The 19151-nt window shown below is 40.4% G+C and overlaps 1 protein-coding gene across 1 annotated transcript in view; it reads right to left on the reverse strand.

The window, feature by feature from the left end:
- FBN1 (fibrillin 1) overlaps positions 1 to 19151 on the reverse strand; it is a 248260-nt gene that overhangs the window by 45574 nt on the left and 183535 nt on the right. Inside the window, 9 exon segments of the mRNA XM_070763010.1 lie at positions 104 to 229; positions 3056 to 3127; positions 5577 to 5735; positions 8805 to 8927; positions 12540 to 12665; positions 12787 to 12855; positions 13854 to 14018; positions 15411 to 15533; positions 16640 to 16762. Of these exon segments, the coding sequence (XP_070619111.1) occupies positions 104 to 229; positions 3056 to 3127; positions 5577 to 5735; positions 8805 to 8927; positions 12540 to 12665; positions 12787 to 12855; positions 13854 to 14018; positions 15411 to 15533; positions 16640 to 16762 (1086 nt within the window).

Genomic DNA, 19151 nt, shown 5'->3' on the forward strand with positions numbered 1-19151 from the left:
CCTTGGAGGTCATCTAGTCCAACCCCCTGCTTAGGCAGGAAACCCCACACCACTTCAGACCAAGGGTCATCCAACCACCACTTATTGAACGGAAGCCCCTTACCTTCACAGCTCAGTAACTGGTCGTTGTAAACGAAGCCGCCCGAACATTCACATCGGTAACTGCCAACCAGGTTTATGCAAATTCCATTCTCACACACCCCATGGATCTCACGGCATTCATCAATGTCTGCATCAAGAGACAACAGAGGTGCCAGAGGTTCAGACCAAATGATTAGAAATATAGAAACATATAAGATTGACAGCAGAAAAAGACCTCATGGTCCATCTAGTCTACCCTTATACTATTTCCTGCATTTTATCTTAGGATGGATCTATGTTTATCCCAGGCATGTTTCAATTCAGCTACTGTGGATTTACCAACCACGTCTGCTGGAAGTTTGTTCCAAGCATCTACAACTCTTTCAGTAAAATAATATTTTCTCACGTTGCTTCTGATCTTTCCCCCAACCAACGTCAGATTGTGCCCCTTGTTCTTGTGTTCACTTTCCTATTAAAAACACTTCCCTCCTGAACCTTATTTAATCCTTTAACATATTTAAAGGTTTCGATCATATCCCCCCTTTCCCTTCTGTCCTCCAGGTTTTATGCTTAAGACCTTCCACCCTTTTTGTTGCCCGTCTTTGGACCCGTTCAATTTTATCCATCTCTTTTTGTAGGTGAGGTCTCCAGAACTGAACACAGTATTCCAAATGGGGTCTCACCAGCGCTCTATACAACGCTCTATACATTTTTTCTTTTTTAAAAAATTAAAAGACCCATCTCTCGTGCACCACTGTGCCTACTGTCCTTGTCCTATTGTCTTCTTTTACTGTTACTTTTTACTTAGGTTATGTTTATACAAACTACAGTGGTACCTCTACCTAAAAAACACTTCTACTTACAAACTTTTCTAGATAAGAACCGGGTGTTCAAGATTTGCCTCTTCTCAAGAACCATTTTCCACTTACAAACCCGAGCCTACGAAACTGTAACCGGAAAAGGCAGGGAGAAGCCTCCATGGGGCCTCACTAGGAATCTCCTGGGAGGAAACAGGGCTGTAAAAGGGGGGAGAAGCCTCCATGGGGCCTCTCTAGGAAGCTCCTGGAAGGAAACAGGACCTCCACCCTCCCTGTGGTTTCCCCAATCGCACACATTATTTGCTTTTACATTGATTCCTATGGGAAAAATTGCTTCTTCTTACAAACTTCTCTACTTAAGAACCTGATCACGGAATGCATTAAGTTCCTAAGTAGAGGTACCACTGTACTACTATCCTATACTTGTTGGAGAAATAAATGAAATAAACATAAGTATAATAAAATATCTCTGCTAAAAGTGCTGTCTCCTCTATCATGGGCTTGCCTGTTTTGCTCCTTATCTGAATAATAAATTTAAAAAGAAAGGCGGGGGAAGAAAGACGGAAGGGAATTCTTTCTAAGAATACCATTGGCTTTGTTCCCACACATTCCTCGGTTTTCCCACTAGGGTTGAGATTTTGTGAACCGTTTCCCCACTTTTTTTACTGTGTGAAAAATATTCCGTCTCAAGCCGCTCTCCCCCCTGCCCCCTGTCAAAGGGCACGCAAACAAGAACGCCTTCCCACCCTCGCCTCCAACACAATGCCCTCAGGAAATGATGTGAAAGGTTAGATAAAAATCTTAGGCTTTAAAAAGAAAAAGACGGATGGTTTTCCTGCCCCGAACCTAGAGTGGATTGGCCTCCTGTTTGAGAATCTTTCCTCCTATGCTGGGTTGAGGATAATAATAATAATAATAATAATAATAATAATAATAATAATAATAATAATAACAACAACAACAACAACAACAACAAAAACAATAATAATAATAATAATAATAATAATAATAATAATAATAATAATAATAATAATAATAGAGCTGCAACAGGTACCATATGAACTGCAGGCCAATCAGCAGAATCCCATTTTTTTAATTATTACTACTACTACTATTATTATTATTATTATTATTATTATTATTATTATTATCATCATCATCATCATCATCATCCCAGGGTACAGCAGAATTGAGGAGAAGCAGCTAGAGAAATTAGTGAAATACGAAGATCTAAAAATCGAGCTGCAACGACTCTGGCATAAGCCAGTGAAAGTGGTCCCAGTGGTACTTGGCATGCTGGGCGCAGTACCAAAGGATCTCAGCTGACATTTGAAAACCATCTTGAATGGACAAAATCCCCATCTGTCAATTGCAAAAAGCCGCTTTACTGGGATCAGCAACCATAATTCGCAGCTACATCACGCAGTCCTAGGTGCTTGGGAAGCGCCCGACTGGTGATGAAATACGAAATCCAGCATAGTGATCTCGTTTGCTGTGTTGTATTGACATAATAATAATAATAATAATAATAATAATAATAATAATAATAATAATAATAATAATTTATTAGATTTGTATGCCGCCCCTCTCCGAAGACTCGGGGCGGCTCACAACATAACAATAATACTATACGTTATAAATCTAATACTAAAATTTAACTTATATGGAAAGATTATCACTGCAACCCTACTTTTAAACCCAGTTTTGCAACAACAACAACAGGGTTGGAAGGTCTTCAAGTCCAACCCCTGCTTAGGCAGGCAACCCTATACTACTTCAGACAGATGGTTCTCCAACATCTGCTTAAAAAGGTCCAGTGTTGGAGCATTCACAACTTCTGGAGGCAAGCTGTTCCACTGATCAACCGTTCTGACTGTCAGGAAATTTCTCCTTAGTTCTAAGTTGCTTCTCTCCTTGTTTAGTTTCCACCCATTGCTTCTTGTTCTACCCTCAGGAGCTTTGGAGAATAGGTTGACTCAGTGAAGGGCTACCAAAATTTTTACGACCACACTTTGGGTGTGGCTTATGCAGGACGCCCTGCATTTTCTTTCAACGTCTTTCAGTGCAAATTGGGTGCTCTGGGGTGGAGCTCCACTTTTGCTACCCCACCGTGTCCCCCACCCCTAAATTTTTTAAAAAAACAGAACGCAGCTCACCAACGGGCAATCCTGTATAGATGTCAATAATGATTCCAGGACGTTGAGATCCGCAGAGGGCCAAATAGTCATCTGAAATGATAAAAAAATTAAAAAATAAAGAGGAAGAACTCCATGTAAATTTGTTTTTTTTTTTAAAAAGGAATCCACTGAAATAACAATGCTCCTTCTCCATCTAACTCTTATAGCAGCTGTTTAACACACTTCTAATCGGCATCTATCCATTCATTTATTTTTAATTATTATTATTTATTAGATTTCTATGCCGCCCTTCTCCTGAGACTCAGGACTGCTTTGAAATGGACTCCCTATATTTATGTCAATATAATAAAATTGTTATTAGTTTCCTACTCTGCAATCTCTTTTTTTTAAAGAGACCGATACGGCTATTGGCGATGGGGTAGGGATGGGTCCAAGAATCACTCTGTCTGGCTGGATAGAGACAACAACCCTTTAATGACATCGAAACAATTCAAGTGGCCCTAAAAGTTGTTTAGGGTACCTATTTTAGCAACATGTCTATCTTCTCTGGCCAAGCTGATTTTTGCAAACAGTAAATGAGGTCAGTGAGCAGATACAAGCCCAAAAGGAAGCATATCACGTATAACTTCCAAATTACTAAAACTAAACAAACAAACAAACAAAAATCCAGCAAGGATTTCATAAGATAGAAGAAATTGCAAAAAATTACAAATATTACAATAGTAATAATAATAATAATAATAATAATAATAATAATAATAATAATAATAATAATTTGGGATTCTGCTGATTGGCCTGCAGTTCATATGGTATCTGTTGCCTACACATTGGGGATGCAGTGAGGGTAGTAAATTTATGCACTATTTATTGAATACTTAATAGTTTTTTAATTGTCCTTCTTTCTCTAGTACCTTAGCATGATCCTTAATTACTTTTAAAATAGGAAATAATTCAATAGTATGTTTTTATCTATAAATGCTTTAATCATTTTAATCATTATCTACAACTGAACTTTTATAACAGTGAAGGAAAATTGAGCTACTTGCCTAATCTGTGTTGTACTGACATAATAATAATAATAATAATAATAATAATAATAATAATAATAATAATAATTTATTAGATTTGTATGCCGCCCCTCTCTGAAGACTCAGGGCTGCTCACAACATAACAATAATACTATACATTATAAATCTAATAATAAAATTTAACTTATATGGAAAGATTATCACTGCAACCCTACTTTTAAACCCAGTTTTGCATATCTGCTCTGCATTCATCCATTGGTAGCCTGTACAGTTTATTTACAGTACTTACGCATTCACTGATGACGTTACCTACTCTGGTAATGAAAGGTCTGCAAGGAAGCCACCCTGCTCGGAGGGCACCAAGGATCCCACAGTTCAATCCTAAACTCTAAATATTCTTTTTCTATCCGTTTACATCAGCGGTCTCCAACATTTATGGATGTGCGGCCCAGCAGGGGGAGCAAAGGGGCCGTGGCTTGTGCAAATGTTTGGGTGCGTGAGTGGTGGGCTTTTGGTGCCAGCCCGCCACTTGAACACACAGCTCGATCCATGGGCGCAGCAGGCCAGAATGAAAAGCCCACCCCCTCGCACAAACTACACTGCTCAAAAATAAAATGAAATAAAGGGACTACTCAAAGAACACACCCTAGATCTGAATGAATTAAATATTCTCATTGAATGTACTGTCCAAAGTTGAATGTGCACAACAGCACGTGGAATTGATGGTCAATCAGTGCTGCTTCCTAAGTGGACAGTTTGATTTCACAGAAGTTTGATTTACTTGGAGTTATATTCTGTTACTTAAGTGTTCCCTTTATTTATTTATTTTGAGCAGTATACTTTCCAACCAGTCACGACCCAATATTGGGGTGTAGCCCTTGGTTTAGATAATCGGAATAGGCATAATCGCCACAGAGTTGGCCTTCTCCGGGTCCCGTCGACTAAACAATGTCGTCTGGCGGGACCCAGGGGAAGAGCCTTCTCTGTGGTGGCTCCGACGCTCTGGAGCCAGCTCTCCCCAGAGATTAGGATTGCCCCAACCCTCCTTGCCTTTCAGAAAGTCCTTAAAACCCACCTCTGCCGTCAGGCATGGGGGAATTGAAACATCTCCTCCTTGCCCATGTAGTTTTTGTGTATGATTCGATTGTGTGCTTGTTTTTTATATATTGGGGTTCGTTTGGATTTTTTAACTTAAAACTGTAATTTAGATTGCTAAATATTAGATTTGTTACTATGTATTGTTTTTTACCATTGTTGTGAGCCGCCCCGAGTCTACGGAAAGGGGCGGCATATAAATCCAATAAATCTAATCTAATCTTCAGAATTGTATCAAACTAATGCACATTGTATAAAACCTGCTGTATATATTTGATGGGAAAATAAATGACTACAGTGGACGGTGGTATATTGCTGGGAGGACAAAGTAGCTGCGTTCTCTCTCTCCCTCCCTCTCTCTCTCTCCCTCCCTCCCTTCCTCCCTCTCCCTCTCTTCCTTTAATGCCAGTACGAACCAGTGTTTGGGATGGGACATTGTTCACAAGGTCTGTTCCAGGCTCGTCCGATGTTATAGGAACAGCAGCATAGCTTTTTGGTCAAGTTAAAAGGCAGCTCTCCATCGCAGGTTTGATTGTCAAGATTGAAGTTCCTGTGGCAGAGGCTTCTCCTCATATCTGCAACAAGGGAGAAGAAGCACATTAGATGCCTGGCACCACCTTCTCCATCCTCATCCTCATCCTCAATCATCGTCACAAAGTTTCTTATCTCCCTCCCTCCCACCCACCCTCCCTACCTTCTTTCCCTCTCCGTTCTCCTTCCTTCTATTTCTTCTCTCTCCATTGCCTTTTATTCCTTTTCTCCTCTCCATTGTTCTTCCTTCCTTCCCTCCTCTCCCTTGTCCTTCCTTCCTTCTTTCCTTCCTTCCTTCTTTCCTTCCTTCCTTCCCTCCTCTCTCCCTTGTCCTTCCTTCCTTCCTTCTTTCCTTCCTTCTCTTCTCTCCCCATTGTCCATCCTTCCCTCCTTCTCTCCTCTCTCCATTGTCCGTCTTTCCTTCTTTCCTTCCTTCCTTCTCTTCTCTCTCCATTGTCCATCCTTCCTTCCTTCCCTCCTCTCTCCATTGTCCTTCCTTCCTTCTTTACTTCCTTCCTTCTTTCCTTCCTTCCTTCCTTCCTTCCTTCTCTTCTCTCTCCATTGTCCATCCTTCCCTCCTTCTCTCCTTCTCTCCTCTCTCCATTGTCCATCTTTCCTTCTTTCCTTCCTTCCTTCTCTTCTCTCTCCATTGTCCCTCCTTCCCTCCTTCTCTCCTCTCTCCATTGTCCTTCTTTCCTTCTTTCCTTCCTTCCTTCTCTTCTCTCTCCATTGTCCGTCCTTCCCTCCTTCTCTCCTCTCTCCATTGTCCTTCTTTCCTTCTTTCTTTCCTTCCTTCCTTCTCTTCTCTCTCCATTGTCCTTCTTTCCTTCTTTCCTTCCTTCCTTCTCTTCTCTCTCCATTGTCCTTCTTTCCTTCCCTTCCTTCTCTCCTCTCTCCATTTCCCCCCAATGCCATTGTAACTTTGAACGGTCATTAAATGAACAGTTGCAACTCGAGGACCATCTGCTGAGAAGATCTTTCACGCGATGCAAACAAATGCAGAGAACCCACGCTGAGTAATGTTCTCCCATAATTGCACCTGGCTTAATTTCTGTACATTATATGCAAAATTAATTTTTAGGAAAAGCGAGGGATGCCAACCGTACTCCTTTTTTTGGCAATGAAACAAGCTAGCTTTACGAATCAATCCTTTCTTTGAAGCCCTCTCTTCTCTTTTTTTCCTACTCATTTTTCTGTTTAAGCGAAGCTGTTGCAATCCTAACGATGACTGTAAAAGTTACATCATCGTCCATGGAAAAATGTGCCGCTTGCAAGAAGCATCCAAAATCCCACGAATGTCCCTGGGTTTCCTAATTATGAAATGTGGAACATGTTCTTCAAGGGGGCCTCAAAACTTTGGCAGAAGAACACATGAGAGAGTGTCCGTCCAGCATTCCTGGAAAAAAACCCTTGCTCCATTTATGATTTCATATCCTTCTGGAAAAATATTGGAAGAGGAGACCACATGGGTTTCTTGGCTGAGCTCGGCTTCTGCATGTTTGGAATGTCAAAAAACGTTTTTTAAAAAATTAAGAAGAAGAGTAAAGCTAAAAGAACTTGCACTGAATCGGAAAGTGTTGTGTTTGGGCCTGGGCCAGCCGCTGCTCCCACAGATGGGAGAGACGCGGGACAAGGTGAATGCGAAAGCCTGGCTGACAGCCAGGAAGATGTGGCAGACAGCCAGGAAGACGTGGCAGACAGCCAGGAAGACGTGGCAGACAGCCAGGAGGACGAGGCCACTGGTACGCAGGATTCAGCAGACAGCCCAGGGGATTTGGCATGCAGTCCCTCAGACAGTCTTTCGTCCCTGGGTTCTTCTGCAGATCAATATATTGATCTGCGTAGCCAAAGAGCTATGCAAAGAAGGGATCGCTTTAAGGAGTATTACAAGTCATTATAGGAGCACCTGGGCTGGGTGTGGTTCTTATACTGAGGGCTGGGTGTGGTTCCCTTAATGAGGGCTAAAAGGATAAAAGGGAACAAAGGCCAAGGCAAACTGTGGCTGTTTATCTGTGTTATTTTGTGGTTCCTGCTCTGAAGTTTCTGTTCCGTGCCGTTGGAGTTTTCAACCCAGCTTTTTCAGACAAGTGGGAGGGGAAAACTCTGGGACTTGCTGTTTGCTCCAAAGATTCAAAATGACTCCTGAAACGTCTTTGCTCATTCCAGGTTGTCTTTGTTGGTTTTTTCCTGTGTTTTTGTATGCGGCTGAAGTAAGCCTTGCACTATCATTGTTTTCGGACACTAAGAACTTTTTTTTGAGTAATCCTTTTTTGTTTATCTAATACAAGTTTGCTGATTAGCAGAGCACGTGTGTGTTTGATTTCTTTTCCTTGGACTGTTACACATTGCCTGAGCCCAATCAGGCAGAACAGAAAGTAACTCTGGAAATAACCAAGTTTTTGCATCTTGAATGAATTTCTTTTCTCCTAATTACAAGGGTGGGCTTCAAAAATTTTAGAAAAGGGTTCTCTGCCCAGTTACTGAGTGGGCGTGGCCATGGTGGGCGTGGCCTACTCGACCTCCTGCACCATGGCGGGGAGAAGGGGCGGATTTCCGGGTTTTGCTGCTACCGGTGCGCTGTGCATGCAGCTTCAGGTGTCCTATGCATGCGTGTGCGTATGCCCCAGCATGTTTTTGCTACTGCGCATGCGCAGGAAGCCAAATCTTGCAAGGAGACACTCAAGCGCATGAGAATTTGGTGGGTGTTTTGCTTCCGCACATGCGCCAAAGCAAAAATATCGGCAAAATCTATCACACTATTCTGCATGCGCAGAAGCAAAACCACGCTGGGGCACGTATGCACACACACAGGTCACCCAAAGTTGCGCATGCAGCTCAACTTTTACTACCAGTGTGTTCCTGCTGACTGGCGCAAGTGCATCCAGCAGGCAGGCGCGCGCACGTCGGCATGAGATTCGGCTACTGCGCATGAGCTACGCTTAGGTTAAAAAACAACAACCCCAAATCCTACCCAGCTTCCCTGCCAAAAAAGTTAGGGAAGCAACGTGATTTGTTTCGGAGGAATTCCACGCCAACACACCTACGTTCGGTCAGATTAAAGGAAAATAGCGAACAACTTTTTAATCGGGAGAAAGAAATGGAGGCAACCTTACCCATACAATTATTTCCACCGCTGATTTGGAGATAATCCGGAGGACAAAGGCAAGTGAAATTTCCAATGGTGTTGTAGCAGGTGCCAGGGCCACAGATACCAACTGTAGTACATTCATTAATATCTGCAAGGGAAATACAAAGCTGGTAGTTCAGACTGACAACAAGGTAGGCAGGTAGGTAGTTAGGTAGGTAGGGAAAGAAGGAAGGAAGGAGGGAGGGAGGGAAGGAGAGAAGGAGAAAAAGAATGCATGGGTGGGGAAATTAGGAAAGAAGGAAGGAAGGAAAGGAAGGATGGATCGATGAGTAAGGGAGGGAGGGAGGAAGGAGAGAAGGAGAAAAAGGATGCATGAATGGATGGGGAAATAAGGAAGGAAGGAAAGGAAGGATGGATCGATGGGTAAGCGAGGGAGGAGAGAAGGAGAAAAAGGATGCATATATGGATGGGGAAATAAGGAAGGAAAGAAGGAAGGAAGGAAGGAAGGAAAGGAAGGATGGATTGATGGGTGAGGGAGGGAGGGAGGAAGGAAGGAAGGAGAGAAAGGATGCATGGATGGATGGATGGGGAAATTAGGGAGGGAGGGAGGAAGGAAGGAAGGAAGGAAGGAAGATTCATTGCAGCTAAAGACAACCAGTTGTCCAAATCCACGCGAGTTCACAATAATTTACTGATATCAAATTTACTAAGGGGCAAAAAAATCTCCATATGCTTAAGAGATTTTTAATTATTTCACAGCTAACAGTATTTTTTTAACACTTCCCCCCCACTGTTGTTTAGTGAAATCAAAGACTAGTTGGACGGGGATTTGCTGATGACGCTCAAGATTTCAAATACTGCTCAGAGCAATGTTTCTCAATCTTGGTAACTTTAAGAAATGTGGACCAATTCTCAGAATTCCCCAGCCAACAACAGCCGGCTGGGGAATACTGGAATTGAAGTCGATATCTCTCAAGATTGAGAAACAGTGGTTTAGAGTGAGTCACATATGGGTAAAATTTATTAATAAATCTACATTCCAAATAAATTTAATTGTGCCTTCTACCCTTCTATCCTTAATATCCATATCCTCTATCTAATGTGTAGAAGGAAACTATATTGTTAAGACCCTAAGTAAAGGAAGTGTAAATCTGTAGCAGATGAAAAAAGCAAGACAGATTGCGAAAGGAAATCTAGAGGAATGGGCAAATATGCTTGAAAAGGTTCCAGTGGCTATTTCACACTAACTTTTAATTAATGAACACTAATTTTGCTTTTAAAGATCAGCCTACTTCTTACTATGGTGTACTTTGAAAGAGGCTATTTTTCCCTCCTTTACAGGGGGCATGTAACCAACCTGTGCTATGTGTTGATGGCTACACTTTTGTCAAGAGAGAATGGGCAAGGCCAGAAGGAGAAGTCAAGCAGGGAATTAGTCTAGCATCCTTTGGTAAACCACAAAAGGGCAAGATCCGAGCCTTCTTGAATGCCCCTGAGATTTATCTAACCCTAAAATCGTCTGGGAAGATCCTTTGAAATAGGCATTGTCAATTAATTAATTAATTTTTTATTTATTTATTTATTTATTTATTTATTTATTTAATTTTTATGCCGCCCTTCTCCGTAGACTCAGGGCAGCTTACAACATGTTAGCAATAGCACTTTTTTAACAGAGTTAGGCTATTGTCCCCACAATCCGAATACTTCACCAGTTGCGTTTGTCAATATATATACTAACCACCAATGTATGTTTGGAGGAATTAATATAGTGTTACTTTAAGAGCTGGGGCTGCAATTAGCCATAAAAGGGAGTGAGATGTGTTGCTCTTTGCTGTTTGTTGGTTATTGTCTTGCTAATGCTAATTCTCAGATTTCACTCTCTGCTAGTTTTGTCTGTGTGACTATATATTGCTGTGTGCTGAGTATTACTGTGTGCTAAATATGAGTCTTCGTATTATACTTATGGTATTGTATTGAACTGTGTGAGAATATTATTGGTTAGTTGCTATAGAAACATAGAAACATAGAAGACTGATGGCAGAAAAAGACCTCATGGTCCATCTAGTCTGCCCTTATACTATTTCCTGTATTTCCTCTTACAATGGATAGGTCCCACAGAGTGGATCTTCTCCGGGTCCCGTCAACTAAAGAATGTCGCTTGGCGGGACCCAGGGGAAGAACCTTCTCTGTAGCGGCCCCGGCCCTCTGGAACCAACTCCCCCCAAAGATTAGAATTGCCCCCACCCTCCTTGCCTTTTGTAAGCTGCTTAAAACCCACCTCTGCCGTCAGGCATGGGGGAATTGAGACCCTCTTCCCCCTAGGCCTTTACAATTCTATGCATGGTATGTATGTATGTATGTTTGGTTTTTGTTTTTGTTTTTTTAATATATTAATGGGTTTTTAATTGTTTCTAACATCAGACTACTATGGTACACTGCTTTATTGTTGCTGTTAGCCGCCCCGAGTCTCCGGAGAGGGGCGGCATACAAATCCAATAAATAAATAAATAAATATGTTTATCCCAGGCATGTTTAAATTCAGTTACTGTGGATTTACCAACCACATCTGCTGGAAGTTTGTTCCAAGGATCTACTACTCTTTCAGTGAAATAATATTTTCAAAGGATCTTCCCAGACGATGTATAGAACTATATGTTCTGATATCTGGTTTGTATATGATTGCTTGACCTCGATATTGACAAAAAGATATTGACAAAATTGAACGGGTCCAAAGACGGGCTGCAAGAATGGTGGAAGGTCTTAAGCATAAAACGTATCAGGAAAGACTTCATGAACTCAATCTGTATAGTCTGGAGGACAGAAGGAAAAGGGGGGACACGATCGAAACATTTAAATATGTCAAAGGGTTAAATAAGGTCCAGGAAGGAAGTGTTTTTAATAGGAAAGTGAACACAAGAACAAGGGGACACAATCTGAGGTTAGTTGGGGGAAAGATCAAAAGCAACATGAGAAAATATTATTTTATTGAAAGAGTAGTAGATCCTTGGAACAAAATTCCAGCAGACGTGGTTGGTAAATCCACAGTCACTGAATTTAAACATGCCTGGGATAAACATATATCCATTGTAAGATAAAATACAGGAAATAGTATAAGGGCAGACTAGATGGACCATGAGGTCTTTTTCTGCCGTCAGTCTTCTATGTATGTAGTTGACTGTTTACTGATTAATCTATTAATTAAACATTGTAAATAATATTTATATTCTTCCTTATATTGGTCTGTTTTATTGGCTGAACCATCACCACTGGCACATATACTCTGTTTTTAAGTTTAGGATTCTAATATTGGTTATAAGCCCAGTGTGGAATGCTAGCAGGCATTCAGGAATAGAGTAGCAACTTGACTTCTCCAGGTTCCTAAGAGGCCAGTAAGGGGCGTACATAAGTGTACTGGTGTGCCTTTCGTCCCCTGTCCAATTGTCTTTCCTTTCTCTCACTTATCATATATATTTTCTTTCTTTCATATATCCTCTCCTCTAAGTTCACTTTACCCTTATATATATTACTACATGTCTATTTTTCTTCCTATGTATTTGTGTATTGGACAAATGAATAAATAAATAAATAAAAGAACTCTACATGTATGCATGTATGTTCACACCTAATAACTTCCTAAGCCCAAGCAAGGGGCCAAATGTCTCATCAGTCTCAAGCCCCATTTGATTGCCAGGCCTAATTCTGGAAGAGGCATTTAGCTAGAATCCTTAACACAACAACAACACATTTGTGATTCGCTTACCATCACATACTCGTTTCTCTTCATTCAAAACGTAACCCGATGGACACAGGCAGTAAAAGCTGCCAAATGTATTGATGCACTCTCCCCCTTGACAAAGTCCAGGCAGTTCTTGACACTCGTCAATATCTGTCCAGATAAAATAAGCCACAGCATTTTATTTTAGAACGTCAAACCAAAAAAGCTTGGCTAAGAATAATCAATGTAATAGTGGGATGTCTAGAGAAAGAACAGATAAGCAGGCATTTACCTTCCAAAATGACTGTAATAGGATTGGGTCGAAATCCTTCCCCTCCTGGACATAGCAGCTTGTAATCAGCTGAAAGGGAGAAACCAATATTATTAATCCGGCGGTTTTGCTTTGCAAGCAAGGTTAAGAGCCATTAAAATCTTTTTCTCTTTCCAACATGCTTCTTCCAGCCCAGATTCCTTCAAATTGAAGATTCCCTGAATGGATTCCCTCCATCTCCTTAGGGCAGGGGTCAGCAACCTTAAACACCCAAAGAGCCATTCAAAGAGGTGATTATATTGGATTTGTAGTGAGAATTATATTGGGTTTACAGTGAAGTACAAATAGAGTAAGGCACGACAATTACACTGGGTTTGCAGTGAAAGTATAATTAGTGTAGGCTAATATAATGAAACACTATGAGAATAGATAAAATGATAAATGAGTTGGGAATACTTTATTAAAGATTTTTGAATAGAAGAAATTTGCACTGATTAGGCGGACTGATAGTTGAATATTATATTTTAATTAACAATTGAATAATGTCCTATTAAATTGATTGTGTTGATACATAATGATAGACATTGAGTAGATTTAATTGTAATTTGGTTTCCTTTCTTTCCTTGGGAATGACATGGTTATGATAATACCTTGTAATATTTGGCTGATAAAGTATGGATAATTAATATTTAAGATTAAATATTTTTTTTCTTTTTGAAAGGCAATTAGTATATGATAAGGGCAAAGAAATTTTTAAAGACGTAAATAAGCATGTATGACAATGGGAAATAATCACTCTGGCCTAAATGTAATAAAACTTAATAGATATGTGAAAGCAAATAGATGAGATGTAATAGCAAATAGCATTGTACGTTTGTATAATGATATTGAAAAAGTTTATATGAAAGTTTTCCAGGTGATAAAAGTAAAGGAGGCAGCATTTTGTTGGATGATAAATACCGAATGTAATTTAAATTCATTGTACGGTATTGAAGATTGAAGGTATGTCTAAAAGTTCTGTCTCTTAGGAAAGCAAGCAGTTGAAAGAGTCAATCATCTATCATTTTACCCTTTTCTATCTCACTTACTTGAATTCACAGCTGGACAGTGTTCGCAAGGATTTCCCCAAGCTTTACCAAGGGAACAACAGCACGAAGCCTTGGAAACGCCAATGCCAATTTCATTACTGCAAGCTGTGTCGCCATTGTCTCCTCGAGGTTTAATGTCCAAGTAACAATAGCCGGAGCGTGTATCTAAAGTAGGAAAGTAGCACGTGCTCAAACTTCACCAATTCATAAAGACGCAGAATAAAAGAACAATTCCCATATATGTCATGCATCCATCTATCTATCTATCTATCTATCTATCTATCTATCTATCTAGCTATCTATCTATCTATCTAGCTATCTATCTATCTATCTATCTATCTAGTTTATCTATATAGTCTATCTATCTATCTATCTATCTATCTATCTATCTATCTATCTATCTATCTATCTATCTATCTATCTATCTATACACATTCACCCAATTCAATCATATATAGTGTCAGCCGGAGACAGTCCCATCACTCACGGCCCCCATGCCCGTTGCCAGAGGTAGGTTTTCAAAGCTTTATGAAACCCAGGAGCGAGGGAGGCGGTACGTATCTCCAGAGGGAGTTCGTTCCAGAGGGCTGGGGCCACAACAGAGAAGGCTCTTCCCCTAGGCCCCGCCTGCCGACATTGTCTGGCCGATGAGATCTGGAGAAGGCCGACTCTGTGGAACCTAACTGAACACTGGGATACATCGCATTGGGCATTGCTTTGACTTTCCTGTTCAAGCATTGCTCAATTCATCAGAGGCTTCTCAACCCCGACACACTTTTAAAATTACCTATTATCAGGGATATCCTATTTTCCCCAAAATAAGACCTTCCCTGATAATAAGCCCAATCGGGCTTTTGAATACATGGCAATAAAGCCAACTGCTTATTTTAGGGTTCAAAAAATGTAAGATAGGATCTTATTTTTGGGTAAACATGGTATATTTTTTTATTTCAAGAGCTGAACCATGTAGTTATTCCCTCTCCCCAAAATAATGCTGCCATTTACTTATTCGTTAATATGGTGGACCATTAAATCACTTAGATTTAATAATAATAACAGAGTTGGAAGAGACCTTGGAGGTCTTCAAGTCCAACCCCCCGATTCAGCAGGAAACCCTACATTACTACAGATAAATGTTTATCCAACATGTTCTTAAAACCTTCCAGTGTTGGGGCACTCATGACTTCTGGAGGCAAGCTGTTCCACTGATTAATTGCTCTAACTGTCAGAAAATTTCTCCTTTAGTTCTAAGTTGCTTATCTCCTTGGTTAGTTTCCACCCATTGCTTCTTGTTCCACCGTCAGGTGCTTTGGAGAATAGCTTGACTCCCTCTTCTTTGTTGCAACCCCTGAGATACTGGAAGACTGCTATCATGTCTCCCTAATCCTTCTTTTCATTAAACTGGACATACACAATTCCTGCAACAATTCTTCATATGTTTTAGCCTCCAGTCACCTAATCCTCTTTGTTGCTCTTCTCTGCACTCTTTCTAGAGTCTCAACATCCTTTTTACATCACGGTAACCAATTTAGAGCAGCTTACCACAACATTACTTACCGACACAGCCAACACGAGTTGGGTTCAGCTCAAAATCTGGGGGACAGTCACAGATGTAATTGCCTGGGGTATTTTCGCAAGTGCCACTGATACATATTGTGGGATCTGTACATTCATTGATATCTACACAGAGAAAAAAGGCAACGTTAATCTACAATTGAGCAAAAGAGCCTAGTGCTCATTTAACAAGGACACTAAATTAGCTAAACGTGCATTCCAATCACAATCAGAAATGTTCAATTTAACTACTTTATGGATATTAGAGACTTTTAGAACAGCAAGCTTAATTTGACACCCGGTGACTTTTTCATTTTTTGGATTGAAAAAAAAAAGTAAAGTACCGGTAGGTAAAATAATATACAATAGGCAAAGACGCAAAACTGGATTTTAAGAAAGTTTTAAACATATTGGAATTGGGTGGCTGTAAGAAATATGTTAAAAAATAAAACAATAACTAGGGAAAAGTTACTTGGGATGCATGTGTCCAAGAAACCTCTGGGCAATGCCATTTGGCCAAATTATTTAACAACTAAAGTTCTAGTAAGCTCCAAACTACAATTTTAAGTACAATCGTGAAATGTATTTAAATACAAGAAAAAAGTCAACTCTGGCCACTCAATCATTTTTCCTGAAATAATGGGAAAATGTTTTTGGTGGCAAATAGTAGAATAGAATATAATAGAATATGATTGGGTAGGGTAGGGTAGGGTTGGGTAGGGTAGGGTAAGATTGGGTAGGGTAGGGTAGGGTTGGGTAGGGTAGGATAGGGTTGGGTTGGGTAGGGTAGGATTGGGTAGGATAGGGTAGGGTAAGATTGGGTAGGGTAGGGTAGGGTTGGGTAGGGTAGGGTTGGGTAGGGTTGGGTAGGGTAGGGTTGGGTAGGGTAGTGTAGGGTAGGATAGGGTTGGGTAGTACAGGGTAGGGTTGGGTTGGGTAGGGTTGGGTAGTGTAGGGTAGGGTTGGGTAGGGTTGGGTAGGGTAGGGTAGGGTTGGGTAGGGTAGGGTAGGGTAGGGTTGGGTAGTGTAGTGTAGGGTTGGGTAGGGTTGGGTAGGGTAGGGTAGGGTAGGACATAATAGAACAGAGCAGAACATAATATTTTATTGGTCAAGTGTGATTGGACACACAACAAATTTGTCTTGGTGCATATGCTTTGAGTATACATATTATATGAGCAAAGATTATATCAAAGTTAAGACAGTTGCTAAATTGGCCAAGCTATTAAAGTTACCTGTGCAGTTGCCGCCACTTCTGTCCAGCTCATATCCTGGGTTACAGTGACATCGGAAGAGGCCAGGAAGGTTGTGACAAACTCCAGAGATGCAGATATTGGGAAGGGAGCACTCGTCAATATCTGTAATGGAGACAGTTGAGAAGAATATATATACAACAGAGACAAGTCAACCTTTTTGTCAAGTCAACCTCTTTGTTGACTATCATCTCTCACAGTCTTTACAGGATTGTTTCATTTAGTTAGTTACTGGTATTTCTGTGGTCATTGGTTTACATAGGAGGAGTTTTGATTTCTAAAACTGAAGTTTTGTCCGTAGAATTAGATAGCCCCAAAATTAAAAACGGAAGCAGATAAATTTGTTAAATTACATTTACAAATCTGCACAAATTCAGTCCTTGTGAAGCCCAAACCTCTCCCCTCTCGTGGCTCCTTCCCTTTTTCCCGTTGACCTTTCCCTCTAACAGCCCCACGATTTTAATCTCCTTTAATTTCCTATGAGAAAAGGAGGGTTTTTCCCCCCTCCAAGGAATCTGAAGGAAATGAATTGATGCTCTCTGGGAATAGCAGGGCGTGTCCTTAGCTTTTCCAACGGCATCATTTCTGCTGATGTCTCAGCTTATTTCCCTTATTTGAGACATTGAGAATTAACAATTACATCTGCATTTTCATAGATCCACCCAATATATTCACTGTTTTGGTCATGACCAAATATTTTTGTTCAGATACAAGTTGTAGCGTACAAGAGGATCGCTCTTCAAAGCCAACTGTTTATCTCAATAACATGCACCATTTTCCCCTCTCCATGTTTTGCAAGAATTATGTCTTTGTATGCATGACATGTTATTATTCTTGGCCATAAAAATGCAAAATTAACGTAACCGCTAAGACGAACAAGGCCAAAAGGAGTACTCAATTAAAGTATCTCTATAACTCTTTGCTCTCTTATTGTTTGCTCAAGGGAAAAAACCCTTGGTTTCAGTAGTGTTCTTTAACTGTATTTTAATCTGTGAAGTTTTAATGTTTTAATTTGTTTACTTGTTGTATAAGTTGCCGAAAGTCACATTGTAGGTTAGATGGACATAGAGGTGAGTTCTAATTTAACTCGCTACCTTGACCAATTTAAAACTTGTGGGCTTCAACTCCCAGAATTCCTCAACCAGAAATGCTGGCAGAAGAATTCTGGGAGTTGAAGTCCACAAATCTTAAAGTGACCAAGGACTGGATAATAATAATAATAATAATAATAATAATAATAATAATAATAATAATAATCATCATCATCATCATCATCATCATCATCATCATCATTATCATCATCATCCCCACTACCACGACAAGGTGGTATCCATCAGTGGGGATAATAATAATAATAATAATAATAATAATAATAATAACAACATCAACAACAACAACAACAATAATAACAATAATAACAACAACAACAGAGTTGGAAGGGACCTTGGAGGTCTTCTAATCCAACCCCCTGTTTAGGCAGGCAACCCTACACTACTTCAGACAGATGGTGATCCAACATCTGCTTAAAAACTTCCAGTGTTGGGGCATTCACAACTTCTGGAGGCAAATTGTTCCACTGATCAACTGCTCTGACTGTCAGGAAATTTCTCCTTAGTTCTAAGTTGTTTCTCTCCTTGCTTCTTGTTCAACCCTCAGGTGCTTTGGAGAATAGCTTGACTCCTTCTTCTTTGTGGCAACCCCTGAGATATTGCAACACTGCTCTCATGTCTCCCCTGGTCCTTCTTTTCATTAAAGTAGCCGTGCCCAGTTCCTGCAATCATTTTTTATATGTTTTAGCTGCCAGTCTCTTAATCATCTTTATTGTTCTTCTCTGCACTCTTTCTAGAGTCTCAACATCCTTTTTACATCGTGGCGACTAAAACTGAATGCAGTATTCCAAGTGTGGCCATACCAAGGCCTTATAAAGTGGTATTAACACTTTGCATGATCTTGATTCTATCTCTCTGTTACTGCAGACTAGGATTGTGTTGGCTTTTTTGGCAGCTGCTGCACATGGCTGGCACATATTTAAATGCTTGTCCGCTAGGACTCCAAGATCCCTCTCACAGTTATTACTAGATGAGTGAGGAATTCTGGGCATTGAAGTCCACAGATTTAAAGTGGCTAAGGTTGGAGACCCCTGCGCTATATGACTGCTTGGCGATCTCCTGCAATATGTTTCTAAGGTAGGAATAGATAGACGATAGGAACGTAGAAAGGATAGATCGGAAATTAAAGTCTTAAAATATTGACTTCAAACCTTAAGAAGGCAAACCAAGGGGGCTAGAGCCTAAGAGCCTAAATCTCACACTACTTACCAGAGCTTACAAAACCTTTGCCAGACCCATCCTCGAATACAGCTCATCTGTTTGGAACCCATATCGCATCTCAGACATTAACAGCCTTGAAAATGTTCAAAGATACTTCACCAGAAGAGCCCTTCACTCCTCCACTCGAAACAGAATACCCTACGAAACTAGACTTACAATCCTGG

This window comes from Erythrolamprus reginae, chromosome 10 (assembly GCF_031021105.1).
Source record: "Erythrolamprus reginae isolate rEryReg1 chromosome 10, rEryReg1.hap1, whole genome shotgun sequence".
Classification (NCBI taxonomy): Eukaryota; Metazoa; Chordata; class Lepidosauria; order Squamata; family Dipsadidae; genus Erythrolamprus; species Erythrolamprus reginae.